At 43.8% G+C, this 12,164-nt stretch overlaps 1 protein-coding gene across 3 annotated transcripts in view; it reads right to left on the reverse strand.

The window, feature by feature from the left end:
- FMN2 (formin 2) overlaps nt 1-12,164 on the reverse strand; it is a 660,180-nt gene that overhangs the window by 494,089 nt on the left and 153,927 nt on the right. For all 3 annotated transcript variants that reach the window (XR_008891425.1, XM_056566943.1, XM_056566944.1), the window contains exon 5: nt 9,952-11,354. Coding sequence is in view for 2 of the 3 variants with exons in the window: in XM_056566943.1 (XP_056422918.1) it covers nt 9,952-11,354 (1,403 nt within the window). In the remaining variant the exon portion in view is untranslated. The remainder of the gene's footprint in view (nt 1-9,951; nt 11,355-12,164) is intronic.

Raw genomic sequence — 12,164 nt, forward strand, 5'->3', positions numbered from 1 at the left:
GACAAAGGAACCAGTCTACCCTAATCCTAAAGATCATAAATATCCTTTGTCTAGTATCAATGGCACCAGGCGGCCCAGAGATAGCCATAACTATAAGAAAGGGAGGAATACAGTTCTGGTTTAATTCAGTAAATTCCACTGTAGCCACATATGTCTTCGACGCTTGTGCAATATTAGCTTGCCCAAGGGGAGCCAATGAATGGAAGTGGTATCATGAAGCAAATGGGGAAGATATGTGTGTGTGTCATTGGTGGCCTATGGGGAGAAGGTTGTAAGTCCTGGTCTGCAGCGGCCTGGAATTCTGGACCCTCATGGGGTTACAAACCCAAACAGTCCACAGCTAAAGACAGCAAGGACAAGGAAGGCAGACCATTGTTTGGCCGCATGAAGTTGGTTAAAACAGGCCCCGGCATGCGACTCCAGTCCCCAGTGGTGCAGGGACTTGTATCCTTGACTTGTGGTTTGGAGGGACTGCCCGAGATCACCAAAAAAGGTTTGAAATTAAGGACATATATAGATCAGTGGAATGGAAAGACCCTATTGCATCCCTAATCCATTCTATAGAACAACATGTGCAGTCCTAAAGAAAATGGTAGCTATAGCGAATCCCACCTTCATAGACATCATGGCCATAGAAACAGGATATTCAGATTTTAACCTCTGGCTCGATAGGATGAGGTATACAGCAGGAAAAAGTAATAGAACCAACTGTTATGTTTGTGGTAGCACCAGGCTTCAACCAGGTATGGTCCCATTATATATCCCAGAATAAGCTGAGGAATGCTTCCTCAGCCTATATACCAATAGCTCCACAGATCACACAGAACAGTGGAAGGAGGAATATCCTATAACCACTTAAACTCCTAAACCAGGAGAAGGTATCACCATTTACCCTGGGAACTATACTTGCTATTCCATCCCAGGTGACCAAGGGAGATTCATGGGAAACTTTACTGATGGTTACTGTTCCTCATTTCGAGTTACAGATAAAGACAAACTACAAGGCCAAGGCCAGTTTCTGGGTGATATTTACCGGTTGTGTGGAGACATAAAGCTTAGAACTTGGTTAGAAGGAAAGTGGACTGGAGAATGCATATTGACTAAAGTCATTATGCCTGTGCACATCTTTAACAATGAACCAATAGCAGAACAAGAAACTCATCATAGGAACAGGCGAGAAGTCCCTAAAGGGAGCCTTGACCCCACATGTGTATATTAATGCCCTTGGAGTCCCAAGGGGGGTCACTGATGGGTTTAAGGCTAGAGACCAAGCAAAAGCAGGATTTGAATCTTTCCTACTACCCCTAGTCATCATTAATAAGAATGTAGACTGGATTAATTATATCTATTACAATCAACAAAGATATGTAAACATTTCAATAGAAGCCTTCAAAGAAAAGAAAATCTACCATGACGTTTCAAAATAGGATGGCCTTAGATATGATCTTAGTACAAGAAGGGAGGGGTATGTAAAATGTTTGGGGATACCTGTTGTACATACATCCCAGATAACACAGGACCCAATGGTAAAGTAACCATAGCCATAAAAAACTTAGAAAGCCTTTCATCAGAACTTAAAAGAAATTCTAGAGTGTCAGACCCATGGGACCAATATTTTAATGGAATGGGGGGGTTGGCAGAAGATGTTGATTCAAATAGGAATAACAATTCTTATCATCCTTGCATTTATCATCTATTGTGTGCTGCCATACCTGAAGAAAATGTGTGAAAAGACCATGGACAATGCTACTCCCATGATGACTAACCTTGATTTTGAAGAATACCATGATAAACAACATACTCCCCTACCTAAATTCTTGAATACAGAATCATTGCATGTGTAAGGGACAGCATCTGAAAATCTATGTACAAAGTCTGTGGTAAGGGGGGGTCATGGAATATGCATGACTCATCGCACGTACAGCAAGAAGAAAAAGAGTTGGAGAAGTACATAGGACAGATGAGATAAGACTACATGTTAGGGAAAGAATGTAAAATAGCAATTTTAAGGGGGGATTGTGATGGATTCAATATATAATTATATATACTGTGTGTGTGTGTATGTATATATATATATATATATATACTAGCTTTTGCCCGTGGCTTCGCTCGCGTTAAATTTGGGGTAACATAGATTTACTTTTTACAATCCTATAGTAATGAGGCTGCTCTGGGTAAAGTCTACGGGAATCCAAACAACCCGAAACATTACATCTACTGTTTCATGAAGACTTTGAAGACTTTTACCGAGTCTGCACGCAGGGGAACCTGCCTTCTCGCGCTGCTTATGTACTGCCAACAGTTCTCATATCCCCTCCTCATATCTCGACCTCCTATCTCGACCTCCTATCTCGACCTCCTATCCCGACCTCCTATCCCGACCTCCTATCCCGACCTCCTATCCCGACCTCCTATCCTGACCTCCTATCCCGACATCCTATCTTTACTTCCTATCCCGACCTCCTATACCCACCTCCTATCCTGTCCTCATATCCCGCACAGGGGAACCTGCCTTCATGCGCTGCTTATATACTGCCAACAGTCCTCATATCCCATCCTCATATCCCGTCCTCCTATCCCGACCTCCTATCCTGTCCTCATATCCCGTCCACCTATCTTAACCTCCTATCTCGACCTCCTATCTTTACCTCCTATCCCGACCTCCTATTCAGACCTCCTATTCCGTTCTCCTATCCCGTCCTCCTATCCCGACCTCCTATCCCGTCCTCATATCCCGAACTTCTATCCCGACCTCCTATCCCGTCCTCCGAAGGCATTGAAGAACCTGACGAACATGGAGTACGATGCTCCTCTAAGTTGGTAGAGAAGATCAACACAGGTGTAGAGAAGGTCCTGGAAGATATCATTGACAAATTCTTGGAAAATGGCAGGAGCGTTGCAGAGATCAAAAGGCATCAAAAGATACTCAAAATGTCCATCACGAGTATTGAAGGCCGTTTTCCATTCATCTCCCTCGCGGATACGAATAAGGTTATATAGGTATATAGGTCCAACTTGGAGAAGACCATGGCTCCTCGGAAAAGGTCAAAAAGTTCGGAGATAAGAGGAAGTGGATAATGTTTTTTGACCGTAATCTTGTTAAGTCCCCTGTAGTGACTACGAGGCCGGAGAGAACCATCCTTCTTCCCCACAAAGAAGAATCCTGCTTTGGCAGGAGAAGAGGACTTACAGATAAAACCCTTTTGGAGGTTCTCCTGGATATACTTCACCATGACTTGGGTCTCAGGAACCGATAACGGGTAAATTCTTCCACAAGGAGGTGTGGTACCTGGAATTAAATCAATGGGACAATCGTAAGAATGATGTGGAGATAGAGACTCGGCCGGCTTCATGCAATATACTTCTGAAAAATCTTGGTAAGGTAGAGGTAGACCAGGTAAAGGAGCAGGACGAGCAACAACTTTAGGCAGGACTGGACTGAGACAGTACAGGCAGGACTGTTCCCAGCGAATAATTTCTCCAGTTCTCCAATCAAGTTATGGAGAATGACTTTGAAGCCAAGGCAGACCAAGAAGAAGCTCAGAGGTACAGAAGCTCAGAGGTACAGTGAGGAAGCACATAGAACTCAATCTTTTCTTTATGCAAAACTCCCACTTGCATGATGAGAGGCTCAGTACGGAAAAGCACTTTACAGTCCAGATTTTATCCATTAACAGAAGAGATGAACAAAGGCTTGCCTGCTGAGTAACAGGAAGATATTTATGGACCAAAGAGGCATCAATGAAATCACTTGCGGAACCAGAGTCCAAAAGTGCAGAAGTGCAGAAAGAAAACTTGACAGAAGCGTAGACTTGCACAGGGATGGTCAAGCAAGGAGAGGCACTATTCACACCTAGGGATGCCTCTCCCACATGCCCTAGTTGCGTGCGTTTCCCGGATACTGTGGACGAACTGAACAGTCTTTGAGTCTAGCACAATACAAGCACAAATGTTCACTGCATCTTTGTGACCTCTCCTGTTGCGTAAGACGAGAACGATCCTCCTGCATAGCCTCTTCGGCAAGAGACACAGGAAACTGTAGAGTTGGACGATGGAACACGGGAGCCAGGTGAGGATATCTCCATGTTCGGGCAGGTTCCCTCTCTAAGCACAGTTCTTTTTGCCTCTCAGCAAAATGCACATTAACACGTGTGGCCAAGTGGATAAGTTCAGTCTAACAACACGGAGGATCACGTGCAGTGAGGGCATCTTTAATGCTGAATATAATGTAGATAAGAGGGCACAGTCAATGATTAGCACACCTGTCAAGTATTACAAAGCACAGTCTTATATGTGTTCAATGGCCGAAGCTGAAAAATGATGATACTGTTGGGGTGCTAAGTTATGAAGAAATAGAAGTAAAAAACAATACTTAGAAAAAGATGAACTTGCAATCACCGTCCATGTAGTTCATTTTCTTATGGGAACTCTGTGCGGCAGGGAGACATGAGATGAGAGCGCTCAGAGGCTAATAGACGTTTTCACACACAGCTGTGTGCTTCTTCCGGGCCTCCCTTGTGTCACTGTGCTTCACCTGTATATATCCAGTCTCAGAGCGGTCACCATCCAGGTAAGTGAAAAAGGTAAAAACTTTATTAAGTGTACAAAGAACTGTTACTGATTAAAAAAACTTTATCAAAAAGTCTAAAAAGAGTAAGTAGGGGGATTTAGGATCCATCCCAAGTAAATCAATTATAGAAAAGGCATAAAGTCTATTCTCTTCTATATATTATTGTTACACAAGAATTATGTAAGTCAAAAATCGAATTGAGGACAAGGCTCACTGAGCAACAAGCTATTTCTTTCTTTAAAAATATAGAAAAGAAAATAGCAGTTACACAGGCAGAAATAAAAGAAAAAAAAGAGGGACAAATTCCTACGAGATCGTAAAGATTATGATTCTGGTGCTATTTTCTCCTGGATCGTCTGGCCAATAGCAGCGATCCTGGGGGGGGTGACAAATCGCCACCTCCCCATAGATACAGAGGGTGATAGGGGGTGTATCCTACACCCCCGATCACCTTGTATCTCCGGGTCAGCGGGTCACACGTGACCTGCATCACCAGAATAGCCGAAAATCCCAAGTGTGAATTCACTTGCGATTTTCGGCGATTGCCTACATGGGGGGGTCTGATGACCCCCCCTGGACATTGGCGCGGGGTGCCTGCTGATCGATATCAGCAGTCACCCCGGTCCGGTCCCCGCCCGGCTCGCGGCAGGGCCCGAAATTCCCAGGAGCAAAGGCATTAATAACTCTGATGCTTTTACCTTTCATTCTGATTCCGAGATAGTTTTTTCGTGACATATTCTACTTTATGTTAGTGGTAAAATTTCATCGATACTTGCATCATTTCTCTGCTTGTAAGGAAAATAGACATTTCAAATAAATTATATTTTGATTCACAAATACATTATGTCTACTTTATGTTTACATCATAAAGTTGACATGTTTTTACTTTCGAAAGACATCAGAGGGCTTCAAAGTTCAGCAGCAATTTTCCAATTTTTCTCCAAATTTTCAAAATCAGAATTTTTCATGTACCAGTTAAGGTTTGAAGTGCATTTGAATGGCTTTCTTATTAGAAATACCCCATAAATGACCCCATTAAAAACTGCACCCCTCAAAGTATTCAAAATGACATTCAGTGTGTTAACCCTTTAGGTGTTTCACAGGAATAGTAGCGAAGTGAAGGAGAAAATTCTAAATCTTCATTTTTTACATTCGCATGTTCTTGTAGACCATGTTTTTGAATTTTTACAAGGGGTAAAAGGAGAAAAATCCTCTCAAAATGTGTAACCCAATTTCTCTCGAGTAAGGAAATACCTCATATGTGTATGTCAAGTGTTCGGCGGGCGCAGTAGAGGGCTCAGAAGGGAAGGAGCTACAATGGGAATTTGGAGAGTGATTTTTTTCTGAAATTGTTTTTGGGGGGTATGTCGCATTTAGGATGGTGCCAGAACAGCAGAAAACCCTCCACATGGCATACCATTTTGGAAGGGGTTCATTGAGTCTTAACACCCCACAGGTGTTTGACGACTCTTCGTTAACGTCGGATGTGTAAATGAAAAAAAAATTTACTAAAGTGCAGTTTTTTTCCCTAATTTACAATTTTTACAAAGGGTAATGGGAAAATGCCCACCAAAATTTGTAACCCCATCTCTTCTTTGTATGGAAATAACTCATGTTAGGACGTAAAATGCTCTGCGGGCGAACTACAATGCTCAGAAGAGAAGGAGTCACATTTGGCTTTTGGAAAGCAAATTTTGTTGAAATGGTTTTTGGGCGGCATGTCACATTTAGGAAGCCCCTATGGGGTCAGAACAGTACAAAAAAACACATGGCCTACTATTTTGGAAACTACACCCCTCAAGGAACGTAAGAAGGGGTACAGGGAGCCTTAACACCTCACAGGTGTTTGACGACTTTTTGTTAAAGTTGGATGTGTAAATGGAAAAAAAATTCTCACTAAAATGTAGTTTTTCCCCCAAATTTTTTACAAGGGGTAATAGGAGTAAATTTCCCCCAAAATGTGTAACCCCATTTCTTCTGAGTATGGAAATACCCCATGTATGGCACACTACAATGCTCAGAAGAGGAGGTGCGCCATTGAGCTTTTGGAAAGAGAATTTGCTTGGAATGGAAGACAGGGGCCATGTGTGTTTACAAAGCCCCCGTGGTGCCAGAACAGTGGACCCCCCCCCCCCCCACATGTGACCCCATTTTGGAAACCTCACAGAATTGAATAAGGAGTGCAGTGAGTATTTACACCCCACTGGCATTTGACAGATCTTTGGAATAGTGGGCTGTGCAAATGAAAAATTAAATTTTTCATTTTCACGGACCACTGTTCCAAAAATCTGTCAGACACCTGTGGGGCGTAAATGCTCACTGTACCCCTTATTATATTACGTGAGGGGTGTCGTTTCCAAAATGGGGTCATATGTGGAGGGGGTCCATTGTTCTGGCCTTCAATTCCGGTCAAATTTTCTCTTCAAAAGCCCAATGCTCTTCTGAGCATTGTAGTTCACCCACAGAACACTTTACATCCACATATGGGGTATGTTCTAACTCAGAAGAAATGGGGTTACAAATTTGTTTTTTTTTCCCTATTTTCCCTTGTGAAAATGAAAAATTTTGGGTAACACCAGCATTTTAGTGAAAATTTTTTTTTTCCTTTTCCAATCCAACTTTAACAAAAATTCGCCAAACACCTGTGGGGTGTTAAGGCTCACTTTACCCCTTGTTACATTCAGTGAGCGGTGTAGTTTCCAAAATGGGGTCACATGTGGGTATTAATTTTTTTGCGTTAGTGTCAGAACCGCTGAAAAATCAGCCACCCCTGTGCAAATCACCAATTTAGGCCTCAAATGTACATAGTGCGCTTTCACTCCTGAGTCTTGTTGTGCGTCTGCAGAGCATTTTACACCCACATATGGGGTATTTCCGTACTCAGGAGAAATTGCGTTACAAATTTTGGGGGTCTTTTTTGCCTTTTAACGCTTGTGAAAATAAAAATTATGGGGCAACACCAGCATGTTAGTGTAAGTTTTTTTTTTTTACATTAACAGGCTGGTGTAACCCCCAACTTTTCCTTTTCATAAGGGGTAAAAGGAGAAAAAGTCCCCAAAATTTGTAGTGCAATTTCTCCCGAGTACAGAAATACCCCATATGTGGTCCTAAACTGTTTCCTTGAAATACGACTGGGCTCCGAAGTGAGAGAGCGCCATGCGCATTTGAGGACCAAATTAGGGATTGCATAGGGGTGGACATAGGGGTATTCTACGCCAGTGATTCCCAAACAGGGTGCCTCCAGCTGTAGCTAAACTCCCAGCATGCTTGGACAGTCAGTGGCTGGAGCCTCCCTTTTGGAAACACTGCCGTACGATACGTTTTTCATTTTTATTGGGGGGGACAGTGTAAGGAGTGTATATGTAGTGTTTTACCCTTTATTTTGTGTTAGTGTAGGGAAATTTTTAGGGTACATTCACACTGGCGGGTTACGGTGAGTTTCCCGCTAGGAGTTTGCGCTGCGGCAAAAATTTTTCCCGCAGCTCAAACTTCAAGCAAGAAACTTACTGTAAACCCGTCAGTGTGAATGTACCCTGTACATTCACATGGGGGGCAAACCTCCAGCTGTTTCAAAACTACAACTCCCAGCATGTACTGACAGACCGTGCATGCTGGGAGTTGTACTTATGCAACAGCTGGAGGCACACTGGTTGGAAAACCTTCAGTTAGGTTCTGTTATCTAACTCAGTATTTTACCAACCAGTGTGCCTCCAGCTGTTGCAAAACTACAACTCCCAGCATGTACTGATCGCCAAAGGGCATGCTGGGAGATGTAGTTATGCAGCAGCTGGAGGTACGCAACTACAACTCCCAGCATGCCGAGACAGCTGTTTGGGCATGCTGGGATTTTCAGTTTTGCAACATCTGGAGGGCCACAGTTTAGAGACCACTGCAAAGTGATCTCCAAACTATGGCCCTCCAGATGTTGCAAAACTACAAATCCCAGCATGCCCAAACAGGTGTCTGGGCATGCTGGGAGTTGTAGTTTTGCAACATCTGGAGGGCTACAGTTTAGAGACCACTGTATAGTGGTCTCAGACTGTAGCCTTCCAGATGTTGCTAGGCAACTCACCGGCTTCCGTATAATCCAGGGAGTTGCATCGCTGTCCACTTCTGCCGCCGATCACTGCCTGCTACTGCATCCGATGGGTAAGTGGACCTTTGGCGCCGTTCCTCCTCAGTTTTCCCGTTCTTCACCGGCTATTGTGGGGGGGCAGAATGGGGAAACCGAAAGTTACCCCCCCCCCGCCCTTGATCTGCTATTGGTCGTCGCTTCTTGACGACCAATAGCAGGGATAGGAGGGGTGGTACCCCTGCCACCTCACTCCTATCCCTTCAGGGGGATCGTGGGTGTCTTGGACATACCGTATGACCTGGGATCGGCGCAAATTCACCGTTGATTTGCGACAAACGTGGGGGGGTCTGATGGACTCCCTGGGCATTTGCGCAGGGTGACTGCTGATCGATATCAGCAGTCACCCCAGTCCGGTCCCTGCCCGGCATGCGGCGGGGACTGAAACTCCCACGGACGTACGCATACGTCCTTGGTCCTTAAGTGCCAGGGAGCTAGGATGTACAAGTATGTCTTTGGTACTTAAATGGTTAAAGAAGCACTCCGGGTTTTGTCCTTATCATGCACGCTCGCTATCATAAATCCTACAACACCATTTGTTTTATTCCAGTGCACCTGCATCAGTATGTTTCATACAGTTACTTGGTGATGTGATCGCCAGTCTGACTTTACAAACCTTCCAGTGCTTAATATGTCAGAACAGGATGTCAGGTCTGGGTTATGACTTCCTGTGAATTAAAGGATGACATTGTCCCCTACCAGATCCCCTCCTACTAACTCTCAGATCCCTCCCGATCCCACCACTCCCAGCTCCATCTGTTATCTTTATGGGATCAGGATATATAGTAGTCCCATGAGGCTGTGTTCACACAATGCATTTTTTATGCCTTTTTTTCTGTTTCTGCATTGATTTTGGCAAAATCAAATGTAAAATTTTAAAACTCTTCAAATCTGCATGTAGAGTGAACTGACACCAACCCACTTATGAGTCTAATAGGTGACCTCCAGCACAAGCAGTCTGATTAGATTGCCAGGTGCAACGATCAAACACCCCACCCAATCTCTGCACAGCCAAAGGATTTGTGGGAAATGTAAGCTGCATTATGAAGTAATTTCAGTAATGGATTTGCAATCAGAAATGTCTGAAACCCTATGCATGCCACATTAGGTAAAATGGAAGCAGAAGACATATACAGCAACTTCTACATTATACTTTAAAAGTAGCCAATGCTGCACTATGTAAGCATAAAAAATAATTCCCAGGCTGCTTCTGTAAAACAGACATATATGCTTTAGCTTGAAGTCTTACCTTTTCCCATGTAGTTCAATTCTTGTCCAGTAAAGAGGCTTCATAGGTCTTGTAGGTTCAATTGCAGCTTTCCTATTATCTTTGTCATGGCTTAATCCTATTGTAAATAATCCAGCTGGCAGAGGAGGTGGTAGAAATGTTTGAGGATGAGCATAACCAGTGAAAGCAGGAGGATTGAATAAAGGTGGTGGTAAATTAGGTGGTGGTGGTGGTGGTGGAGGAGGAGGGGGTGGAATTGCAATATTATGTGTCAGAGGCGAATCAGAAAGATCTGCTGAAGTACCTGGTAGAGGAGGAGGGGGAGGAGGAGGAGGAGGAATCTGATAGGTACCTGGTAAAGGTGGCGCTGGTGGTAGAGGAGGAGGATGGGGAATGACTGTGGTACCTGGAAGTGGTGGTGGTGGGGGAGGAATACCACTGACGCTAGGCAGTGGAGGAGGCAATGGGAGAGACGAAAAACCTGGTAATGATGGCAGTGGAGGTGGGGTAGGAGGAGGAGGGGGAGGTATTGCAGTTTCAGCTGGTGGTGGTGGTAGAGAAGAAGATGTAACATATGGTGGTGAAGGAGGTATTGCAGTGGTAGAGTGCACTGAACATGGAAGAGGAATACAATGTTTAGTAGTGTTTATACTATGTGGTATTTGTGCTGGAAAATTAGGAATTGCTTTAGAGCATGGCAAAGGTGGAGGGGGAGGGATTGGTGGATGATGTAATTGTATTGGCATATGTACTGAGGAATTACATATTTTTTTAAGTTTTTGTTGAGATAAATCATTAACTATATTGGTAGATGGTAATGGAGGGGCAGGAGGAATGTCTTTACAAATATGATGTACAATACTAGGTGAAGAAAAAATTAAAGAGGTATCTGTACTACAAGTATGGGAGAAAGATGAAATGTTATCTTCAGGCAAATTATCCTGTTGTTTTAAATATTCTACACAGTTTAAAGCAGGGCTAGAAGAGCCCAAAACATGCCCAGAAGATTTGTCTTTGCTTGATGGAGGATTTAAACATTCTATGTCATTATTAGGACTTCTGCTGTTTGACTTCTGCTGTAAGACTACTGAACAATCATCACACTGTGAAAAAAAAAGCCTTCCAGAAGAATTCTGAAATGTATTTGTGTGAAACAAAGGCACTTCTTGTATTGCATACTCAGCTACTGGAGATGTCTGCACAGATTTTCCTTGTACATTATTCCTTAGTGACATATTTTGAGTACAGTCATTCACTGCCATTGGATCTGAAGAAAAAATAAGTTGATCTTGCAATTCATTAATTGCAGTAACACTTGGTTGCATATATCGTCTTTCATGCTCTGCAAGTTTAGCCTTCAAATCTTGTATTGTTTGTTCTAGCTGCTGTATTATATTTATGTGATCTTCCTTCATGTCCTTATCCTGTACAAAAACATTGGAATATAAGCACAAAAGAAAGGTAAGAAAGAAAGCTTGAAATGACAATGAAACATTTGATTTACAGTACATCATGGTATCATACCTGTATCAATATCCAAACTTTTTTGGGGAAAAAATTGCCACAGCAAATCCAGATTGTGAGAATTTACCCTAAAGGTGCATAACTTTTTATTATACAAAGTATAAGCTTAAATGGAAATTACTAGCATACCTGAGTCCGGTCCGCGCTGCTCCAGGCCTCCGTCGTGCGTCCCCAGCGTCGTTGCTATGCACGGCGCGGCGCTCTGACGTCATGCGCCGCGCCGTTCAGCGCATAGCAATGACGCCGGGGACGCACGACGGAGGCCTGGAGCAGCGCGGACCGGACTCAGGTAATTATGCCACCGGGGATGGGGGGAGGCAACGGGGCAGCGGCGCTGGCAATGGGTGCCGCTGCCCCTTCTCTCCCCCTGGCTGTCGGCGCCGCTTCTCTCTCCCTGGCAATCGGCGCCGGCACCGATAGTCAGGGGGACAGAACGGGCAGCGGCGCCGATAACCAGGGGGTGAAAAGGGCCGACAGCAGCGCTCTAGACCCCAGGAAAGGCAGGGGAGAGAAGCGAGCAGCGACGGCCTCTCTCCCCCTGCCTTTCCTGGGGGTGTATCGGCGTATAACACGCACACAGACTTTAGGCTAAAAATTTTAGCCTAAAAAGTGCGTGTTATACGCCGATAAATACGGTATATATATATTTATATATATATATATATATATATATATATAATGCAATAGTGGAATAGATAAAATAACAAATA

The sequence above is a fragment of the Hyla sarda genome, chromosome 3 (genome assembly GCF_029499605.1).
Source record: "Hyla sarda isolate aHylSar1 chromosome 3, aHylSar1.hap1, whole genome shotgun sequence".
NCBI classification, from domain to species: Eukaryota; Metazoa; Chordata; class Amphibia; order Anura; family Hylidae; genus Hyla; species Hyla sarda.